The sequence below is a fragment of the Apostichopus japonicus genome, chromosome 13, assembly GCF_037975245.1.
Source record: "Apostichopus japonicus isolate 1M-3 chromosome 13, ASM3797524v1, whole genome shotgun sequence".
Lineage (NCBI taxonomy): Eukaryota > Metazoa > Echinodermata > Holothuroidea > Aspidochirotida > Stichopodidae > Apostichopus > Apostichopus japonicus.
The window spans coordinates 23020280-23043890 of record NC_092573.1 but is presented as its reverse complement, the minus strand read 5'-3'; the positions used below and the strand labels follow the sequence as shown (position 1 = coordinate 23043890).

Sequence of the window (23611 nt, the reverse complement as noted above, 5' to 3'; positions counted from 1 at the left end):
AGTACATTTCAAATTATCACAAATTTTCAACAAATGACAATTATTATTTGTTTTTTTCTACCTTAGATAACCGCAAAATAATTTAAAGGACAAAACAAACTTCCCTGTAGCGAGTCTCCTCTTACGCACTGTTATTTGTATTTCATGTTGTGACTTGCAATCTGAGTTTACTGTTTACATTTGTGTGCTAGCGACTTTGTTCGTCTGCTGAATTGAAAGTGAAAGATGAACGACTTTCGTTCCGTGAATTGTGCGTTATTGTAAGACATACGTCGATAACTCATCTGCCACAATCAAAGCTTTACCACTTGCAATATCTGGTATGTATGAAATAAGTAATGTCGTGAATTGACGACATTCTATTTTTTTTCCACTTAAAATCCTGCTTAAAAACACCATATACTGATTTAGGCTACCTAGTTTTACCGTAACTTAACTAAGGACCTAGGCCTAGGCTAGGTTAGTTCAACTCAGTAGCTAGTATGGGCTATATAGCCTAGATGCCAAATATAGGCCTAACGTTAGGTTAAAAGCTTTCATGTTCTAGTGTAGGTGAATATGAGTAGATAGTAGCATGGTGGGCTCATAATTGACGCATTAAGGATTTGATCAACGATGTCTATCAAGGGAAAATCCAAACACTCAACAGTTTACATTTTTCATATGTGTAGTTCCTCAGAAATGTAATGATCTCAAAATATTCATTGTTCTTTGCTTACGCAACGTACAGTTGAGCAGAATGTCTGCTGTTCAAAATTCTTTCATACCCCGAAATTTACACATTCGTTGATAAGCTAACTAACTTTTGTGTAAGTATACATCCATTGACTCTGGATGCTGTTTGCTATGCTCAGAGCCTCTAACTCTAAGCTCAGACAGGTCAGGTCCCAGAGAGTAGTGGTATCATGTTGAGGTAATTTGGGTTATTTTAGGGAGTAAGATTTCCAAACACCAAAAATATGATAGTGTTAAAAGCAACAACAAAAAACACAATTTGATCAGCACATACCTGAAATGCATTCAAACTCATGAAATATGTACCTCTGCTTCGCTGCAAAAAGTTTAGGTTGCCTGCTGTAGTGTTGCTAGTAATATCTGAAAGTGCGTCAATTACGAAGGTGCGTCAATTACGAAGGTGCATCAACTACGAAGCCTTTACTGTACTACTGAAAGTACTAGGCTAGGCCTAGTACTAGTAAGTAGTATGGGGAATATTAATATTACTTATCTACAATTTAGATGTGCTCTCTACTATTTACAGCAGGGTTTTCTGAAATTCAAAATAAAAAAAATATCAGTGGTAGAAAGAAATAATGAAGGTTGTGACTTCCAATAGAATCGGTCTGTGGCAAGTGTAAGTTCCAAGGAAAATGTGTAGGCCTATTTTCAGTAGGATATATATTACACAGCCAAGGTCCTATCACTACTTTTCGTAGCTCAAGCACTGTGAGTACATCAGTTGTCAAGCATACCTTTGTTGATTCAAGTAGGCTAGATTGATGAAAGATGTAGTATTGATTCAATTTCTTGTTGAGCATTACGGTATGTCAACTTCCAATATTAAAATAATGATGTAAGCTGAACTTCTAAAGGTATACATGTAGGCCAGCAGGCCCTTGAAAGTAATATCATGTAACCTCTCTACACAGACTTGGGGCCTACTTTATAATTTTACTGTCATTTAAGCCTGTAAGCACTGATTATGCACTGTGTACAGTTTATTATATGGTATTAATGGAAGCAGAACATGACTATGTTCCACAACCAAACACGTCTTGCCTATTTTGTCTACTTCTAGAAGGATGGTGATTCCTAATTCCAAGGAGCCTATTAATCAAAAACATTATTAGTAAATATTGCATATTGCACAATATTTGGTAAATTCTACATATGTATGGGAATGTTTGGAAAGTTTTCAAAAATCTCATATTTATATATATTTATGATATTTATATATTTATATTTCATATTTATCAGAAAAATATGTCACTTCAGCCATAATCCAGAATGGAACCTGACTCAGTTAACTTAGATGAAGTTATTGATGAGCCCAACCCTTGCCTAATTGTCATGAACTCTCAAGTTGAAGATCCTGACAATGAAGACACCAGAGTGAGAAGACTGCAACAACTGGCTGCCCTGAAAGATAGCAGTAGTTCCAACGACCAGGTCAGTATTTCTGCATAGCTGTAGATTGGATAATCCATTCAAGCTGGGAATCAGGCTCGGACCCATGTCCCAAGTCTTGCAGAACTTCGGCGAAACACTTCAAAATGTATGTGAAGTCATGATGGTGTGTGTTTATGGTCATGCCTTGGCTGAGAAAAGAACAATATATAAAACACTACATTTTTTAAAAAACTTGTTCAAAGTATGAGGGTTCATTGCCAGTGATATGCTTTCTGGTGTGGAGGTTATAGTTCATTTGAGGTTGACAGAGGTCAACCTCTGAGTGTTGGGATATAAAAATTGCTCCTAACTCCTAATCATCTGTATGTAGATTAACTAACTAACAGTTAACTGCAGTTTACATTAATTTCAACAGTAAAACATTACAGTAAGTCTTCAAAAAATTCAGATTATTTTGACCCATTTTTAACTTATCATTGACCTATTAAAGGAGAAGGAACAAGGAAAAGAAGAACACAGAGAGAAAGAAGACGACGATGATTCATCAGATGAAGATGAGGTTCTATTTGTTCCTCCCAGTCAAGCTGATGAGATGTTAGAAGAGAAAGGTGCAGTACTTAATCTGTTGTGCATGATGTTTTAAGACCTTGAATATCAACGGCACAATTAACCATCTTCCAGCTTCATCAAATATTTTTCATGGCCCGTGTGAATTTTGCCTTTGGGCAATGACACAAACTTGGGTCGCACAGCAGTTTTTCATGTCAAGAGGTTTTTTTGTAAACAATTTTTTTATTTTGACTGAAGAAAAAATTATAACAATATTAATGTGAAACCTGCAAAACCTCTCTGAGTCAAGCAGTATACTGTTTGTTTCTTAATTGTGATACTTTTGGTAACATCCAAGCAGAAAGACCACATAACACATACAGTACCACCTTGTATGTCAAGTTTCGAATACCATTGTATATTGCCTATTAAGCGATGCTTTTATCTTCTTCTTCTTTTATTTCTCCTTTTTTGTCTCTTCTTCAAATGTACATCAACCAAAGGAAAGCTTTAAGCTCATTAGTATTGGTCCCAAGTTTCAGTACAATAAGAAAAACTTAATATTAAGCAAAAAGTGCCTCAATGTTTTAATGTCAGTACGTAGCAATTTGATGGTCCCATCTTGCCATGTCAATGCTATGTTCATGGCTTGTTGAGTGTCTGAGCAATCTGTTTTTACTTGTCATTTAGCCTCTGAAGAAGATCCTGCTAGGATCAAAAACGTCAGGCCAACTTACTTTTACACAATCTGTTTTAAGAAAGTTTGATTATTTCTTGAAGCTTCAAGTTTGATATTTCATGAAGTTTTGGTTTTAGGCCTGAATTAACTTTGCATTTCAGAGTGACAACACTCTTATAGGTATGCACTGAGAAATGGTGAATTCCACCCAACCCCCCTACACTTGCACATCAGCCTTCATCAGTTGACTTAATATTTTGCACTTCTGTGGGTAAATGAATGATTCTGTCAGGGAATTTAAGGATATATAAAAGAGCTACATTTGAGATGATTTCTCCTGTTCACTTACTATATTCCTTCCACTCTTCTTCAACCTCTCCTACATCCTCCTTGCTGGTTAATCAGCTGTCTGATAACCTTTACCTTTATCTCAACAGCCCCCTCAAGAGCAAACGAGACGTTACTGCAATCTTTCATCAGCACTCCATCAGAGACAGTTGGTATCCTTCATCTCTCTGGAGAATCCAGTAGGATCCTGGTACCAGAGACCTCAGACGATACCCTCTCAACTCAACAGACTTCAGATGAGGCACACCCCATCATCTCTAACTCTCCATCTGATAATACACTAGCTGGTGAGATGAACTTAGCTGCTGTAATTTATTGACTAGTTACTGTACGTACTTATTGGTTAATCAGTTAACACGACTCAAGAACTGCAGTAGTCCTTCTTTTAATTGGATGGTTTAAAATAAACTGACATAACATTATTCCCCCTCCTACCTTAATTTACCCTCCACCAAAAAATATTAATAATAGTACTGGGTCAACAACAAACGATGGTTGCAACAAATGTAACTGTTAAAATAGAAACATTGGATGCATGTCATGGTAGCTTGCTACCACTCCGGAGGTCATTACCCAAACTGATATCCCTTTCCTCTGCCTTAACCCCATCAACCACCCCTCTCTTCACCTCATGCACATCATGTAGAGATATAAAAGTTCAAACATTTTAGGGAAACCAATTTTAGCCATAACAACTTCCAAGTATTAGTTTTGAGTATTTTGTTTTATCTGATTTCAGTTTTGTGTGTTTTGTCTTGACCTGAAACTTACCTTGTATTTCACTCTTCTATCTTTGAATTTTCAGATTCATCCAAGGAAGAAACGAAGAAAGAGGAAGATGAAGAATTTCAGGTGAGGCCCAAGTGTTCATCAATATTGTGTAAGAGGAGAGAGGACTACTAAGCCGTTGTATGATGTGGTCGTCTTATCGTCTGGGTTTTGGAATCCAAGAATGAGCTGCATTTCAACTCATCTTGAAACTCTATATGAGATGATTTGGAATGAACACCATTTTCACCGTTGTTTAACGTTATGTTCAGATTATACAGATTCGTTTTTGAGGACTGTCACCACCCCTGCAGGTGGACCTACCCTGCAGGTGGTAGTACCTGTATCTGACCACATTTTTTTCCTTCAAATTCTGATGGAGGGGAAGGTACCCTGTTTACACAGTCACTACATTACATGAGTGGTGATCATTTTCTTCTGCCTCGTTGATAGAACAAGGAAAATCCTTTTCCAAATTCATAAGCCAACCACAAGTAAATCCACTAATAAGGCCAAGAGGCCCTGTTCCCCCTCCCCTTTAATGGTGAGCCCCATCATCACCCAGCAGTGGTGGTAAATATTTGTCTTTAAATTTTTTTATTTTTTTTAGATACACAAATTGCGATAGTTGTTTGTGCATGGTAAAATAATTCCACGTTGTCTTAGGGATAAAATATTCTCAGTGACCTGCTCCTAGCCTAGATATGATTGTTTCATTTAAAGTTAACTAAATTTTGTCAGAACAGCCCATGAGCAATATCAAAGAGGGGAACAGAGTGAGTAATGTGTCATATATACTTTGGGCAAATATGTTCAGTACAAGATTACGTTTCTTTCATTGAATTTGTCCATACTGAGACTTTCCTAGACATGTTTGAACATGCATCTTAAAAATATCAATTCTATTTGCAAGGTGATGAATTTACATTCATGACACTAAGATACCATACCCTTTAGAAAAATTAACTGTTAACTTGCCTTTGAATGGAATTTTTGGAAGTCCAGACATAGACTGCTAAATGCCTAAAAAGTACCACCGACAGATAGAATCAGGAAGCAGTGTATAGATGTGATCGTCATGGAGAGTGATTCCTTTGTAGATGCAATGTATACATAAGTATCACTAAATGCCTTGAAATGTGATTATTTAACCTTTGCTCATGAGTCTATGAACCGCAAAACTTCAAACTTCCCAAAATGCCTGTTTTGGTAACATGGTAATGTCCATCGATTTCCTCCATTACAACACCCAACTTTGGGTGGCAATTCTCTTGATCCGATAGGTCCCAGAATGGCAGAAGGCGATAAATGCTTCCGAAGTGGAACAGCGAGTCTCCAGCAGCAGTAAGGAGGTATCGTCCGCCTCCAACAGTTCAGCGACGTCCGAATCGGTCAATTCTCAGTCCTCTAACTCTGCTCCTTCTCTACAACTGCTTCAGGTTTTTGCCATCAATATTTTTTAACATTTTTTAAAAAGGTAGAAATGTTTCTTTTATTAGTCAATCCACAAATTCATCAAAATGGGTGAAAATATTGGTAATACCATGGAGGCCATGAGTGTTGAGGGTTTTTTGTTTTTGCTTTTCTAGATGGACGCTTTTTTTGTGTGCAATTTTGATGGAATCGATATATATCGAATGTGAATTCAGTTTGATGGTGGAAGTGAACATATCAAAAAAAAAAATGGCCTGATGCCATTCATTCCATAACATTAACATCCCAATAAATTCCACTTTTTTTTTAACTGCCTACTTTTACAAAAATCATGGAAAACATTAACACAGATTCACAGTGATATAGTGTTTCGGAGAATGGCCGGAAGAGGAATGGATATGGGGAGGAGTTAAGGTAGACTTCAGTTTGTTAAAGTATGTATGTTAGCTTGGAAACCTTGACATCAGTAAATATGTGGTAAGCACATTGCTTCTAATGTTTCTTTATTTTACCCATATCTTTGTTGTCCTCCTAAATGTTTTACAGAACTGGCAAGACCCCAACCAAGTCGATTCTTCTCAATCACTTATTCAACAACGTGGTAAGTGAACGTCATAGACATGACATCCATAAATATGGCTTAAGATCCATATGCTTTCTGAAAAGTATTATGTCATTTCATTCAATTAGTGTTCATTTTCCACGGGCAGAGTATTTTCTGTTGATGGCCAGAAAAATTTCAGTCTATTGAAATTGTCTCTCCTCTCAGACTTTGCTGCCCAAGCATCAGCTTCTGCATCGCCGCAACTAATCATCGATTCCCAACAGCTCACAGATTCGGTTCAAATAATCGCTGAGGTGGAGTCTGGGAAAAGCTCGCACTCGACCGCAGAGAGCGGAGTGACCTCTGGAGCTTCAAGACACGTCGCACAGGATATTCACGGAATGGAAAATGTGACCTCATCCCAAGATTTTCGTCTGCATCTGACGCAGTCGCAGACGGAAACGGAGGCAGAAGGCGTCGGTGTTTATATGGACGCTGCTTTGAAGAAGGAGAGCTCTGCAGGCACCCACAGATACACTCTTGACCAGGTATCTCAGACTAGGTCCTACAGCGATGATGAAAGACCCCATCGTCACCCCAAAAAGCACTCTGATCCACGAGATATTTCTTCGTCTGGTTTAACGTCAAGCTCGGAAAAGGAAAAGGTCGAAAAGCTTGCTTCAAAGGAAAAGAGCAGCACTGTTGAATCTACGAAACCTCCCAAATCACTGGACGCTGATGAAGGGACCGTTCAAAAAGAAATAGCAAGTAAAACTAAAAGTACACCTCAACCGACCATACAACAGCTTGACAAAAGTCAAAGGTCAAATCAAGAAGCTGAGCGGTCCATAACACCGAGTAGCATTGCAGAAGTGAACAGCAAAGATTCGTTATCTGAAAGTAATACATCGCAGCCCTCAGGTGAGTCCGCCAAAACATCTCAAGCTGAGAAATCTTATTCCATCTGGGAGATGTCACTTCCTTAATGTTCCTTTACGAGCAAGAATAGAGACTCGAACAAAATCTAAATATAAGCCTCTTTTCCTTCATTGTAAAATGTTTTCCTTTTATTTATTGAAATGATTATTTGATGAAGTTTACTTTTCATCCTGTTTCCAATGAAAAGAAAAAGAGCAAATTTATTTCATAATTTCCCTTTGTTTTCTGTTGTAAAGAAACCTAATAAAGGCTCTTACCGATTCTTATGTTTGCAAACAGGACTGAGTTTCCATCTTAATATGATCAAAGACAACAGTCGGATCAGTCCATTTGAGGCTCAGGGGGGACTTTTGAACTCAAAGCAATTCCGCCACAGTACACCGATCGTATCCGAAGTGGAGGAAGAAGAACAACAGGGCAAGAATTCAGAGAAAGTATGAATAATCTTAAGAAAGGGATGAAAGTTGGGATGGGCCTGTCATTTTAGTTATAGCAGGAATGCAGGATCTTCTTGAAGTGACAGTCTGAAGGACCCAAACAGCCTCTCTCACTTTTGTACATTTACCCTACACATGCATATTGTGGTTGTTTGCCTGTAAGCTCAGGGCCTTTAGCTTTAGTAAAGTAGGTTCCCAGTATGTGAGTACATGCACATACAGGAAATAACAGGAAATTAAAAAAAAAAAAAAGCCTGCAGTGTGCGGACCCTTCAAAGTGTCCCAAGAGTGGATCTTATCCAAACGTTCCAGGCGGCTTCTCTGTAGTGGACACTATCAAACTTATAAACAGGTCATGTTTATCAGACCCACCAACTGCTGCAATACACCCCACTAGACAGTCACCCCACTAGAGGGTCTGAACATTTGCCCTAGCTCAAACATTAGATTACAAGAGAAAAATCCAAGTAAAAAATGAACAAATACATTCACAAAGTTGTTTAAATGACAAATGCCAGACATATTGTCTGCTGTATTGGTCTTAACAGACACTCCAAATAGTCATCCCCTAACAGAATTGGGCTAATTTAAATATTGGAAGTACCAGATAAAACCATGATTGTATGTAAAAAACAGATCCTACAGAGTGTCCGATACGTTAGTGCTACCGGACACTACCCCAATCCAACCCTGTACTTGCAATTTCTTTTGATAAATCAAAGGAAAAAAATTGACTATATTTTTTGGTTGAATTTATTGCAAACCTTAGGAACAGTCAAAGAGCAGCTCGAGTAAGTCGTTGCTGACGATATCTGAGCAAGATTCCATCCCTGCAGAGATGGAGAAGGAGATGTCCTTCCATCTTAACGGTAAGTGGTCCACCCTCTTCATCTCATTCCCTATAAATGGGTAAAATATTACAGAAATTAGTTTATTATTGCTATCTGTAACTGCAAACTAAGAAACAAGTTAAATAGCTCAGAATAAGTTTACAGACCTTTCGTTATGTAAATTTTTTAGTTCTTGACGTTAAAAGAATTTGTCGCGAGAAAATTTTCAGGTTTGTAGAAAATCTGTATGACAGCTGTGTTTTGTCTTAATTATTTGCATTGCAACATAATTTTTTAATTTTCTTTTTTTTTAACAGTGCCTTCCAAGGAGGAGATTCAAGCTATTAGGGAAAGTCCCACCAGGAAGAAAGTTACCGTCTTTTCCGGTATCCAGCAGGCAAGTTTGTCAAAGGCAAGACAAGTCTCTCTGCAAGACGAAAAAGAAGAATCCACTCAGTAAGTTCAAATCAAAGTTCCTGAGTCTTGATAGATGACATTTTAAAGGTAGTCAGTATAGGCTCCAAATTATAGCACACTATAACTGCCAAAAGTTGTCAAAAAATTAGTCTCCTGGAGGTCTTTACTCTCCAAATTGTTCTCAGACATTTTTAAGGGACACACAAGATGGCTGAATGTCCCAGTGAGGAAAATTTCCTCCAAGATTGTAATAAAAACAGTTTAAGAATTTTCACCAAAGGTGACCATCCTTGAATATCTAGCATATTTGAGGCCCAATACAGCATACCTTTAAGGCGACAAAGTGTGTTTGATTGAAAACTGACAGTAAGAACTTCCCATTTGGTTCTTTTGTACTGCATCATAGATGGGCCAGTAAATTTATCTTCATATTTACGGGAGCATTTAAGTCTTATTCTGTCAAAGTTCAACAATAGAAATATTGAAAACTGGCTTATATTACCCTAAGGTCACTGGTTTGATTCCTGTTCTAGTCCCCCAAAAATAATTTCCACTTTCCACTTTGTTAATATATTTTCTGAGTTAGTTTTCTATTGTACACTTACAGTTCATAAGATAAAACCCCTTTTTTTCCAGAATATGTCAACCCTTCTATATAATTCTTTGGGTTTTGAAAGGTAATCCACTTTAATATGTCACCTGTCCGGTTGTTGGCCCGTCCTGCTAGAATATGTGAATCTTAACACTGACTTACGTCGCGACGTCAGTGCGGCATATTGAGACTCTAAGCTTGGCCTTGATAAGCTCACAGGAATGTGTACAGACCTCTATATGGCTGTGAATACAAAAGATTCCACTCTAAGCTTGGCCTTGATACAATACACAGGAATGTGTACAGACTTTGCATATGGCTGTGATTAAAAAAAATATAGAGTTTTTTTTAATATACCCAATAGACTGCCACTAAAAAATTTCCTTTAAACATTTTGATTTGAGACAGCCAGGTTTGGTCTAGCTCAATGACACTCATCAGCTGGTAGTTCTTATTTTCTTTCGAATAATTCAGACAGTTTGTATCATATAGGGAGTGAGTAAATGTTGTGAGCTCTGATTATCACTAAAGGTAACAGAAGTGTCTGGTGACAGAATTTCTACAATTAAATGGAATTGTTAGTCGCTTGCTAATGAAATCAATTCTTGGTGAAGATTGTATGGTATGTTAAGAATCTTTACAATCATATTTTTAAAGAATACCCGGAGACATTAAGGAAAATTGATATAAAAATGGGAAACTACTGTTTAATCAATGATAAACAAAAAAATGAAAAACTTTACTTGCAGGGATGAGGATCCATTTGCCAGTGAGGCTCATCCCGAAGATTCTGCACAAAGTCACCGACGTGTCAACGAAACTGTGTATAAAAGGCCAGAGGAACACGAGAACGAACCTCCAGATCCTCTGAATCTAAACAGAGAGAGAGAAAATAATAGCAGCACTGACACGCTTCCCGTCGAGTTGACGGCCGAAACAGAACAGTACGGGGGCATGGACGATACAAGCCGAAATACCGAAACTGTGGATCACTCGTTGGCCATGGAAACGGAAGATGTGGCAGAGCTGAGGAAGCCATCTCTCGGAAAGAAGAAAGGTCGTAAGAGGAAGCAGAGAGGGAGAGGGTCAGGAAGCGGTGATGCTCGGAGCCCGAGCAGATCTTCCAAGCGAAAGTTCACGGAGGTCAGGGATCCGTACCAGTTCACCGATTCACAATCGAATAGAGTCCAATCGCCTTTAAAGCAGAGAGGCGATGATTTGATGGTGGTGGCCAGCAAGACAAAGACAGAACCGGACAGATTAGAAAAGAGTAAATATTTGGAATTTTAATTTAAGAAATATCTATTTTAATTCATTTCATTTCATTTGATTTTAAACCAAGACTTCTTTCATTCAATTATTCATTCATTCATTCAATCATTCAATTATTCATACATTTCTTATTAGCTTTATCACTTGTAGAGTACAAGAAGATGGTCTGGTACAAGCTGCTATTTATCGATGATCATAAAGTCTGTTAGGATTACAAAATGGTCCATTTTCTGGTTTTCTTAATCCTTGGGCTCAATGAAACTCTATCAAACTGTTGATTTTTGTGTTTTTTTTCTTCCAATCCCCAAACTACACCCATTTTCCTTTTCCATCAATTTGGAATTTTGCATCTTTTTGAACTCCCATCAAAAAGGCTACTTTTTGTCATAGAAAAGTTGCAAATATTTGTGGCATTGGTGGAGAATGCTAATAGTGTTTTGTTTTTTTGTTTTTTTCCTTTCTTAGGAAAGTCCCCTCGCAGCAGTAGACGCAGAGGCGCATCGTCAGCCGAGAGAGAGCGGACGAGAGGCGGTAACGGAGTCAAAGAAGGAGGGAACAAGGAGGAGCAGAAAGGAGATCCATCCTCTGAAAAGGAGAACCAGGGTGGAGTGGAACAAAGTGGGTCAAAGGTCACAAGATCTGAATCAAGGAGAACCCTGTCATTTGTAAGACAGAGCAGTAGTAGTAGTAGCAGTGGCCACCAACAGGTATGGACGAATGGTGTCGAATGTCAAACAATAGTCCTCTGTTTTTTTTATAGGAAGTTTAAAAAGAACCTTTTTTTGGTTCCTGTTATTAGACTCTGTAAAACAATGGATAAACTATAACATTTAGGTCTGCACCGTGCGGAGTCGACCAATCATCGTCAATTTAGCCTTAAAGGAGTATTTCCAGAAATATGGCACATATTCTAAAAGTGAATATCTCGAAAACCAGAATAGCCATAGAAACATTTCTAGCATTAAACATTTTTTCTTTGATTTTGACATATCGATATTAAAATTCTGCTTAATATCCTTAACTTTTAAAGCAAGTTATTCTGGGTCGTCAAAGACTTACTACGACCACCCTTCCGGGTGGATATGACCGCGCATTATAAATCCACCATTATTATCATGCTTGCACTTTACACTTCCATCGTGTACTGCGCTTACTGTACAACAACATCAAAGAATCTTTGACTATGGTGAGAAGCAGTAGATACTGAGATGGTTATTACAAAATGTTACATTTACCATGTTTTTCTTATTCAAAAAGTGTGACATTGTAAAGAATTTAGAGTGTCACAAAATGAAGTATTCTAGAAAAGAATGATCTCGGCAAACATAGTGAGCCAGACAGATCGGATCGTTACCTTAAAATTAAGAAGTCATGTGTTTTATTTCATCGAGAGAATCTTTGAGAGAATTTATGGATCCATGGTCTTTCCTTTTTCGTACAGCATGTGTCCCGTATGACTCTGCAAGACGACACAGACATGGAGATTAAATACGAAGTGGTGACCACCCACTTGAAAATGAAGAAGGTCTACATCAGGGGAGTACTGGCACACACCTACACCAGGGAACTGGTAAGTCGATATGATGATAAACACGCGCCTCTCCTCTGTCATCGTGAAAAGTTGAATAATTGCTTTAACTTTAAGTCGTATAATCAGCGGAAGTGAACTCGCCAACAGTCACATTCTCATCAACCATACCTACCTTGAAGTTTAACTAGGAGTAATAATGAGTACTTCAAAACTCACCAAAAACCAGTCATATTTTTCTTCTTCTTGAAGAAGCCTCTTTGTGATTGGTGGATTTTGACCCTCTCGCTCAACCAATGGTGAAGGGTCTGCGCAGCTAGCTAATCAGTTCATTTTTCCTTGCACTGATAGTGAAGGGCGGAAGAATGTAACCTTGTATATATTTTTAACTATGGCCAGATGTACAGTGTGTAGGCTTTACAAAGTTTTCTTTTCTCATGACAAATTTCAAAAACACACCATTTGAAGGATAGATTGTACAGTATTTGAACACCATTTTTATTGATCACAAACTACCCATTCAGCACCGAAGACTCACTCATCAAAGTGGCGTGATGTTAGCTAGTTTAGCGCGCAGAACTTTTTACCGTACCGTACTCAAAATGTTTCTATGCCCGATTCTTTCTTTTGGCCCTGCCAAGGCTTATAACATGGATGGTGTCGTATGTTTTCCTACTTCCAGAGTAGAGTGGTTGAACCCGCTGAAAGTAGCGAAAGTGATGAGTGGCCCGCCTCACCCACCTCCTCATTTTCTGGTTACCTCGGTGACGTCAGCTCCATGGGCAGTCGCAGTTCTTCGAATACAGGCAGCCTCCAGAAATCTGCCAGCATCGGGAGCAAGAGCTCGTCATCTACAACCAGCCTAGGAAAAGACTCTTCACCAGGTATAAAATGTTGGCATCAGGTTATGTTTGATACAATTTTAGAGAGTACTGTGCGTTCAAGTGGCTAAGGACCTGGCCAGGTTGTTATGTTGTGTCCTTGAGCATGGCACTTAATCTGAATTGCCGCTCTTCACCCAGAATTGTTCACCGAGCTGTATGAATGGGGATCTGTATAGTTGAGTGCGGAGGACGCTTAGATGTGGCGTACTGTAGTGCCCCCTGGCGTGACCTTTGTTTGCATTGTTTAGGTGTGACTAGTCCACCAGTCACAGGGGATTTTGTTGGACAGCGTTGTTCTTGATTCATCTATTACCAGTGCTTTTATAACTATCTAACTTGAACTTTTAGCTACAAAATTCCCCCAAGAAATAACTTTTAAAATTGTTAACCCAAGTTTAAATTATGATAATGAATCTTGTGACCCTGTCGTTACGATCTTTTTCTTTTCTTGCTTCGTTAGCCAAAACGCCAAGTCCTCAAGTCCCTCCTCTTCAGACAGGCAGATCTCTCAACCGGACCGGTTCTTCCTCGAGCTCAGGAAAAAGCTCTCACGGTGTGGTCCACTTTTCACCGGAGCTGGAAGCGCCGTTAGCCAAAACTTCAAGTGTGGGTGGTAAAGATTCCGAATTTAAGCAGCCCGAAAAATCGGTCAGGAAGAAGTCTGTAAGTCCGAAGGAAGGAAATCAGTCAGAAATTAACCTGAGTAGAGTGACCCAGGGGGAAAGTCAGGTGGATGGGGAGATGGGTGGACTAGGGAAGGACTTAACAAAGAGGACGAAAGTGGCCTCTGTTGTGAACGTCACGGAAGAGACGGAGGTACAGGTGCACGAAGAAGAGAGTCTCCCAAGAAAGGGGAGAAGAGATAAGGGGAAGGGTAGTTCCAAAGATAAAGAACGGAGTAGACAGGGGTTAACTTTGCAGGATACAAGTCCTTCTGTTACAGACAGTTCTCGTTTGACAGAACTGCCCGACCCTGTAGGCGACAAGACAGGGGTGGATAGCGCCCAAGTTGCTGAAGAGGAAAGTAAACGGAGACAAAGCGAATCGAAGGCATCTAAACAAACAAGAGGCCGGAGGAGGCGTGGGAGGAGATCCACGAGGGGAGATGGTGACCAGCAAGAAATGTCAAAACAAGATGTCAGCGTCACTGAAAGTGGTGAGTGAAAGCAATGATGAAGTCAGTTTCCCTAAGCAGCTGATTGTGCATGTGCACCCGCAGATGTTATGCTATTCAAATATAAACATGAACACAATATATATATGTATATACATATTCATGGCAAGCATAATTATTTAATTACTGTAACAGATGTTGAATCCCAGAACAGCCATGTTTAATCTCATACTTGATATGGTTAGCCCTCTAGGTAAGGACCAGATTTGTGTCCTGTCTGGTGGTCAAAGGTCAAAGTTTGATATAGCCTGTTTGGTGGTCAAAGGTCAAAGTTTGATATCCTTGTAAGTATTGTAACACCCACGTTAAGAATGGTGGGACTTAGAGTGTCAGCAGTCGATGCCCGTAGCAACTATGAAAAGTACTGTTTTAATTGAATTCAAGGGTTGCTTGAGATCAACCATTCAACCTGGTCTATGTTATTAAACCAAATATAGGTAAAGGCATTACTCGGTTTACTTGGTCTGTATATATCCTTCACAGTAATGAATTTGGTTAATAGCACCTTTTTGTCCCCTCTCTTTTATTGCCATTGCCATGTGCAAAATTTCAGCCCCTGGAATGTCTAGCCCCAGAGAGGCTCCATTAGAGGAGAAGGAGGCCCAAAAGGAGACAGTTGCGGGAGAAGCAGCCTTTGAAATTCTCAACAGTCCACCAATCAATACGGGTCCGGACCAAACTCAACCATCGACATCCTGGTCCGAGGAGACCCTGAAGCCTGGCACTAAGGTTCTTTGTAAATGGCCTCAGACTTCTTTTTATTATCCAAGTATTATCCAGAGTTGGACAAGAGACGACAAGTGAGTTCACAATAAAGGCACTACTGTGACAACAGCTGAGGGGGCTGCAGCATTAATGCAGCCAGGATGTTCAGGACATAATATGTCGTGTTCTGCATTTCATGGAATAGACACTGTCATGTTTGATAATTGATTTAGCCTTGCTGCAGGGGAGTTTGCAGTTGCTGCAGCTTTTCTTTCTTAAAAATCCTAACATGTTGACACAGTTTAAATTGAAAGCTTAATATAAGTGGTCAACGCCGGTGCCGTTGGATCATAAGGTCTGGAGGTTCGAGTCACTCCAAGATTAATCAATGTCGTCCAGTTCCATAATTGTTGACAATTCATTATCATGGACGTTAAATATGAATCTAAGAGACTGACTTGGGTCAGCTTGTGGCTTTGATAAGCCAATGGTGACTTCTTCGCAAGTTCCTGCTTGCAGGAGGATCTAAAATACAATACAATAAATACAATATGTTGACACAGTCTGAATTTAAAGCCTAACATGTTGACACAGTTTGAATTAATAGCTTAGTATGTGACACAGTTTGAAATTAAAGCCTACCATGTGTTAATGAATGCAATTGAGACTGTTTAACAGTTTCAATCATAATTTAGCATTTGGTGAAGCTAGCTCAATCGTACCTTACAAATATCATTTCACATGATTCATGTCATTTTCCAATATGCAGTCATTTCAAATTTTAAAAGAAAGAAAAGTGTATGCATGCCTCAACAAGGGAACGTAATATGAAGATTGGATTTGAGCTCATGTGCCTTTACTAAAAGTTCTGTATGTTTTTTAAACTTCAGAAGTTGATAATATTTCTTATGGTGCATGCCATTGAAAATAAGCACTCTATTGATCGGTAGCCTACTAGCTCATTAGCACAGAATTGAATTATATCTCTTTCACAAGGATTTAGCAATTACAACTCACATCCTATATAAGAAGTAGAATCCAAAACCTTCGAAAATTTCTAAATTTGTTTGTTACGTTTGACTACTTCTAACATGAATAGTGTCTGGCGGTCGAAATCTTGATGAACGAATGAATTCACAAAGTATTTTGCTGATTAAACCTTACACTTGGTGAAGTATAGGGTAGGGTGTCTTCAAGTCTGATCAATTGTATTTTGAGAAGTAAAAATTGACGACCATCACGCAAAATGGATGTTTGAAGTGCTAGAACAACAACACCTCTGTTTGTAGAGAAGGGAAAAGCATCGATGGTGGTCTTTATAGATAAAATATTGTGTCAGTCACATTTGCATCTGTCTGTATCAGATTCTCTCATGGTTAATTTTTGGTTTCCTATCATTATTATTATTATTTGTTATTTGTTTCTCTTCCTAAAGCTGTTTATTTGTAATAACATCCTGGAAAAACTGTTCTTTATTGACAGGTATTTAGTACTCTACGACGACATGAGTAGACGTGAAGTGGCCAGGGCGAACATCGTATGCAAGGAATGGCTATCCAAAGGCCAGCCAGTTTTTGTTACCACGGACAAGGACTTTGTGGACAGCGGTAAGTCCGTTAGACGTACCCACCCTCGATCACCAGAGAGTATAATATTTTTATTGATGCATATATATTGAATCTTTCAAGAGATGATAATCCACAGGCAAATATTGTCACAGTATTCCACACTGCTAGTTGAATAACTTGCTACCATCATTTGAAGATGTCAGATGTGAAATCATACCCTAATTTTAAATATGTTGCTTCACCATTTTTTCAGCGATCGTCGTGGGATACTTTAGAGACCTTAAGTCCAAGACCGTCGGTTACGTCGTGGAAGACAATAAGGGTAACTCCAAGAGGTGAGTTTTCATCAACATGTGGGTTGTCACTCTTGGTTTGTAAAGTTGCATGAATTTTCTCGTAGCATTCTGTATGGCGAAGATGTGAGTTTTTTCCAAATTTTGGTAACATTTTGTGAATGCATCTTAGCAACAGCGATGAGTTGACTTCTTCCTTCTTTCAGGGTGGCGAAGACTCGGGTACTCTTAAACAAAGAGCAAGCGACGAATCTTATGAATTCCAGTACGTCCAGTTCCAGCGATGTTACCCTAGGTGAGCCTATATATCAAAACTTTTAAGCCTTTATTTATTCAAGATCTTTTCAGATAAGCAAAGTTACCCGCACAGATTGCCGGGAGAAAGTTCAATTTATTATCAGTTTAATTAATAGATGAATATTTCCATCCATGTATATTCATCTTTTAAAATATCCCAGCTTATCAATTTCTGACAAAACCCTTAGAAGAAACTTTGGTGCTGGGGAGAGGAACATCCTGGGAAAGTTTTCTGAAATGTTATTACTGCCCATCATAGCACTAGTAAGTCTAGTATGCGAAAACTGAGTGGAATCTTAAAATGTTATTATTATTATGTATTACCTCTGTTTGTGCGATGTGAAAGTTTGGAACCCAAAAGATTACACGTCAAAGTCTTTAATACGGTTTGTTATTTCAATCTGTTTCAGAAAATATCATCTCAGGACGAAGATCGAGAAGAGTGTCTAAAAAGGTTCAGATGTCTCAGGCTGGTACACAGGAAACTCAAGGTGAAAGGTCGGCCGATGCTGTTACCCCCTCTCCTCCTCCTCCCTCTCCTTCCCCTCCGAAGAAAAGGAGCACTAGAAGCAGATCGAGATCAAACAATGGTACGGCCGAGAAGAGTAAAGCTTCCGACCGCAGGAAATCTAAAGTTGCAGAAGGGGATCCAGTCTCACATAGCCTTATGTCCGTACAGTTATTGGGAGAGGCCGATAGCGGTTATCATCGGGGTCAACTCCAAGGTCAGGGGTCAAAAGAAGACAGGAAGAGGGGTCGAGAGATCGCGACATGCCTGCTCGGAAGAAGCTTGCCTTGGGAGTTGGTCAGTTGGAAACATTTCATATGTGGCAGATGCAATCATTGTATATTAAAGTCACTGTTGTCATTGTTGTGGGTGTTGAGAGTCAAGAGGTCAGAGTCAGAGGTGTTGAGAGTCAAGGGCGGGCCCACAGGGACAATTATGTCACCATGTCCATCCGTTTGCACTATCCATTTTCCCTTAAGTATATCATGTTTTATGTATACACTGTTTATCCCATATTTTCCCAGGCCCCTTCCATATTTCCCTTATCACCCTTCCCCCCCCACCCCCCTTTTGCCAGGTCTTCTTGTATCATTTGCCTTCTTATTCACAATAATAAAGGAGAATTAAGCACTAAACAAAGGATTTTTTTTTTTTCTTCCCCTTTTACCTTCTGTAGGTAATTTCTTGTGAATGTATTAGTGCCTAGCTTCATTAGAACTTATTATATAAGGTATTATATAAGGGATTATATATATTAGGGATTATATATATTAGGGATTATATATATATTATATATATATTATTATATATTATAGGGATTAAATATTATATAAGGGATTAATATCTACAAGCTAACTAAAATCCAGTATTGTATCATTCATGATGTTTCTGTTGTTTGTCATTGAAGTTTTCATTGGCAGTACAGTGTGATAGCTTTTGAGGCAGCGGGCTCTCTAGGTAGAGAATATTACTCTATCAATGTTCCTCGAAAAACAAAAGCAGATTTTTATTGCGTTGAATTTCATCTTTGACTTTACAGAGACAGGCAGAACACAGATGGAGAGTGTCACGCCGAGGCACTCACCTCGCAGAGTGGGATCTTCGACATCTTCCAGTGCTGCGGGGGGTCCTCTACCGCGGTCCAGGGTCTTATTTAAAGGTTACGCGTTCCTCTTGACTCAAGTGGTCAAGACTGATGAATCTCAAGAGAGTTTTACCAGAGGTATTTTAGCTCTAGAATACAGTTGCATGCTATATTGCAGAAAAGGTTAATCCATATTTTCTTTAGCTTGCTTCAAAAATGTGAACTATTTATCATCATGGAACTGTTTTCTTGCTGTTTCTATCTGTACTTATTGCCTACATTTTCCTAATATGCCCCCCCTTCCCCACCCCCTTCTTCCTCTTGATTCTCTCCCTAGAGTACTTTCCTCAAAGATGCAGACAAACACTGCCAATCACCTGCAAATATTACATCTGTGTCCTCATTAAGTGTGAAATGCTTTTGGTCCCATCTTTTACCTCCCCCCCAACTCCCAATCTGCATATTGTATGTACTTTCCGTTTTCATTTGAGATAATGGGGGAGGGGGGAGGATCGGCATTGCTGGAAATGCTGTTTAGAATTATCATCACCTTTTTGTCAGGCCTGGTTTCAGTGTCCATGGTTCTAATATTGCTGTTTACTTTTACAGAGGACTTTCCTCTCCCCTCCCCTCCCCTCCCCCACTCCCAATCTGCATATTTGTAGGTAGTTCCACTTTCATTTGGGTATAGGGAGGGAGGATCAGCATTGCTGGAAATGCTGTTTCGAATCATCATAACCTTTCTGTCAGGCCGGGTTTCAGTGTTACAGTGTCCATGGTTTCTATTTATAAATATCGCTGTTTTACTTTTACAGAGGAGACCCACATGTCCACGCCATTCAATAAAGAACTCGCTAAGAGACAGATCGCGGCAGGCGGCGGAACAGTTTTAAGGGACTTGGAGAAAGCACAGGTAACCATAAAAACCATGATGATATTCTCACAGAGTAAAATGTCTTTACCCAGAGTTTTTCTTTATCCGGACTTACCTTTCATCTTTGTCTGTATATTTACTATCACAGAGAAATTTGATATTGGTCAAAGCTTGTGTCAGTTAATATTCATAAGTTGTTCGCGAAAAAAGCAAACTTTAAAAAAAAGGTATGTGTTTGTTCCAAATGCCTCATGTACCAAAGATGTTTCAAAACAAGAGGTTCAGTTGTCTGCAATTTGAAGTACAGCAGATCACCCGACCAACGTGCCATTTTTATCCAAGCAGGATCGTTGTCAAATGCCAGACCCGCACGATGTGGCAGGGCTGGAAAACCTTGCGAACCAGGTTTGCGGGAAATCCACGATGCTCGCGGGAAATCCAGCCTGGGTGGAGAAAAAAAAATGGGGAAAAAAAATAGAGAAAAAAAAATGTTACGAAAAATATAAAAAAACATGAAGGAAAGAAAAGTACATCTGTTAAAAACAAAAAAGAAAATTTTGGAAGAAAAGTTTCAGAAACAAAAGAAAAATGTTCAGAGAGCGTGCTCGCAATTTTAGTCACAATATAACAAGTAATGATGTGTCCCCAACCCACTCACAAGGGCAATGTCAATGGCTAGTTTCGCACACTTCAGGGTATACAGGTCACATGATGTGGCTTCGTTTAAACTGGAGAAAAGTCTGGAGCTCACTTAAAAGTGGTTCTACTGATAAACTCATTGCAGGGTTAGAGTAAGAAATCTAAGATAGGATATAGGATTGTATCCTCAATTCATAAAATTGGATTTTTGATTAGGAAAATTGTCACGGAGCGTAAACAAGATGTTTTTTGTTTTTTCGGTCTAAGCAATTTATGAACGACAAAAGGAAATAACACAACATTGGGAATTGAAAATTAGATCCCTGACTATTGATATTAGGGAACGGTAAAGTTAATGAAAGATAATTCAAGGAGGAATATTGAGATATATTTTACTAATTTGTATAGGCTTTGCAAGATATCAAATATTATTTTAATTGTGCACGGTCAGTAAATTCTCGGTCAACTCTCTCAGGTTTTCAGAGGGAAGGTATTCCTGATTGCAGATACACACTGTAGGACCAAGAAGTACCTCCTTGCCCTAGCAGCCGGTGTACCCTGTGTCTCTCATATGTGGTTAAATGAGTCTTGTAAAAGTGTGAGTACCTGGTGTCAGGGTTTTTGCATTTATAAGAGGTATTTAATATCATGTAAACACAAGAATACTACTAATGACCAGGATGTACTTACTTTTATAAGCTAAGGAGGAACTAGCATAACTGGTATTCCAAATAGTTCTTCAGTAGCCGAATCATCAACAGTTAAAATCAAATCAAGATACGTTAAAATTTAATAGCTCATCCTTTACTGCAATATCTGTTATATTTGATTAACTTACCCAATAGCCTGTGTACTAGTCTAAGTCGTCGAGCCACATTGCCTGAGACACCTCTGATTTATAAAAGGGTCATCTGTCAAATCGGTACAGACATACAACATGTATTTGATAGCAGTGGTGTCTAATGATATACTGTACAACATGATGCAGAAATTCATTCTGTGGCTATGGTCTTCCAGTAATGAAATTCCACCGTATGATTTTGTGGGGAATATATTTTTAATGTGTGTTAAGTTGATTATTCCTTTATAATTCACAGTTTTTTCCTGAAACTCAAAATGGGAGAGGCGAGATGATCAAAATCGTATGACTTTTTTTGCTCCTCTTTTCAGGGTAGAATACCGAACTTTCAAGATTATATCTTACCAGCTGGTGAAAGCTGTGAAGAAGACTGTATTGTTGAATGGTAAGTAAACTGGTTGGATGGTTATAGGGAAAGGGGGGGGGGGAGGAGGGGAGAGGTTGGGGTGCTTTAAGGTTGTCAATTTGGTTTGGTCACAGACGTTCACTTTTGTTTCATCTTATTGGATGCTATTAAGGAGCGGTTGTGTCAATCAAACCAGTGTTACCATGTGAGAGATAGATTGTGTGTATTTTCAAGCTCCTAGTTAAAGAATTCAAACTCACACATTCATGAGATGTATATGAGATGTAAATTTATTCAAGTGTTTGAAAGGCGATAAAGAAGATAAGCAGTGTGGGGGAGGAGAGGCCAGTAGGGTGGTGGGGGGAGGGGGAGGGCAGAGTGGGGAGTCATGTTGACATATCAGCTTGATGCTTTCAGTACAGTAACATTTGTTCACTGATTGCATGTTGTTAATTATTAATTACATAAAGTGAAAAAAAGTGAGAGAAAATATTGTGTTATTGTTGAAAACCTTTTCATAAATTTCCCGAAAAACCTAAGCCAAGAGTCGGTTTTTTAACCTAACTTTCTGCGGTTCCAATTTTTGGTAAACTCTTTTTTGTTTTCCGTTGGTCTTCTTTCAGGCATCCAAACCGGTATCAGATCATGGCCGGTATTCGTGTGATGGTGATTTCATCGGCTAAAGAGGTCCTAGAGACTTGGAGGTCCATCCTCATGGCCGCTGGCAGCGACGTCGTCATTCAGTATTCAAGCACAGAGATCATTAAGGAGAAAAGTAAGTGGGACTCACGTCTTTTTGTGGTTGTCATTCAGCAAAAGTTTTGTTCAAATAGGGAATTGTTGCGATCTTCATTGAATGTACCTGGCCACACAGAGTAAAGCATAATTTACAAGTTTTAACCTGTTTTATTCAGATTTGTGTGGCAACTTCTGAACGGTAATTATCATAAAGCACTCTAATAACAGCTACACCCTCCATGAGGATAACTTGGGTATACAGCTCAGGAGGAGAGGTGGACATGTGGCTTGGAGGGGGGGGGGGGGCGGATGGAGGGCGGGATAGATATATTTTCACCCTCACATTCTTGATATTTTGCTGTCCTCTTCAACAGACTTTTCCTTTGACTGCGATGTGATAGTCACAGATCCGTCATGTCCACAAAGTATTCTTCGTAGCGCCCGAGAACTCAGCATCCCCGTGGTCTCAGCGGAGTGGTTGTACCAGTGTGTGATCAACGGTAGGAAGGTGGAATACGAGGGTAGTCATAGGTACGAATGGGACTACAATGGAGAACATGACTGAGGTGATTGGGGGGGGGGATGAAGTCCCATCAGATGATGGCAGTCAACAGCATGGTTGGTACTATTTATTACATACACCATGTAATCAAACATCTGATGCTCCAGTCATGAGTATGGAAGAATGCAATAACAGGTGGAGTCAACATTTGGAATTGCACTTCTCATTACATTTACCATGAAATAAGATCTCTGATGCTCCAGTCATGAGTATGGAATGGACTGAAATAGAGAAATGTATTCTCCAGTATGAATGGAATGATATGGAAATTTACTGCATGAAATAAATATGAAGGGACTGACAAAACAACACTCAATGGCAGAAACCACTGGAGATGGCAGTCGATGGCAGAAACAACAGGCGATGGCAGAAACAACAGGCGATGGCAGTCGATGGCAGAAAAAAACAGGCGATGGCATACACAACAAGGGGTAGTAGAAACAACAGGCAATGGCAGAAACAACAGGGGGTGGCATACACAACAGGGGGTGGCAGAAACAACAGGCAATGGCAGAAACAACAGGCGGTGGCAGAAACAACAGGCGGTGGCAGAAACAACAGGCGGTGGCAGTCAGCACTAGGAACAAAATTATTAGTCAACCCACAGTGAAAT

General features: G+C 39.3%; 2 protein-coding genes across 2 annotated transcripts; both read left to right on the top strand.

Annotated features, from left to right (window-relative positions):
* The first annotated feature begins 169 nt into the window (after positions 1–169).
* Positions 170–19893, top strand: LOC139978431 (uncharacterized). Its single transcript, XM_071988650.1, has 23 exons — positions 170–320; positions 1978–2169; positions 2621–2738; positions 3796–3993; positions 4512–4558; positions 5758–5913; positions 6455–6509; positions 6678–7373; positions 7671–7825; positions 8598–8697; positions 8976–9114; positions 10417–10937; positions 11405–11646; positions 12381–12509; positions 13150–13351; positions 13812–14507; positions 15079–15325; positions 16713–16837; positions 17052–17133; positions 17298–17386; positions 17799–18193; positions 18936–19118; positions 19796–19893. Exons 2-22 carry the CDS (start codon positions 2008–2010, stop codon positions 19071–19073), a joined length of 4692 nt encoding a protein of 1563 aa, XP_071844751.1. The 5' UTR covers positions 170–320; positions 1978–2007; the 3' UTR covers positions 19074–19118; positions 19796–19893.
* On the top strand, positions 19807–23001 carry LOC139979035 (TP53-binding protein 1-like). The gene is made up of 5 exons (XM_071989671.1): positions 19807–19893; positions 20969–21091; positions 21664–21737; positions 22322–22473; positions 22811–23001. The coding sequence occupies exons 1-5, from the start codon at positions 19807–19809 to the stop codon at positions 22999–23001; spliced, it is 627 nt and encodes a 208-aa protein (XP_071845772.1).
* Positions 23002–23611: the final 610 nt, after the last annotated feature.

Bases quoted from the DNA above. Each gene is read 5' to 3' on its own strand.
- LOC139978431 (XM_071988650.1), top strand. From the start codon at position 2,008: ATGGAACCTGACTCAGTTAACTTAGATGAAGTTATTGATGAGCCCAAC. The intron at 12,510-13,149 runs GTAAGTCGATAT...TCCTACTTCCAG, and splicing joins ACACCTACACCAGGGAACTG to AGTAGAGTGGTTGAACCCGC. The intron at 13,352-13,811 runs GTATAAAATGTT...TTGCTTCGTTAG, and splicing joins AGGAAAAGACTCTTCACCAG to CCAAAACGCCAAGTCCTCAA.
- LOC139979035 (XM_071989671.1), top strand. From the start codon at position 19,807: ATGTCCACGCCATTCAATAAAGAACTCGCTAAGAGACAGATCGCGGCA. The intron at 21,092-21,663 runs GTGAGTACCTGG...TCCTCTTTTCAG, and splicing joins TAAATGAGTCTTGTAAAAGT to GGTAGAATACCGAACTTTCA. The intron at 22,474-22,810 runs GTAAGTGGGACT...CCTCTTCAACAG, and splicing joins AGAGATCATTAAGGAGAAAA to ACTTTTCCTTTGACTGCGAT.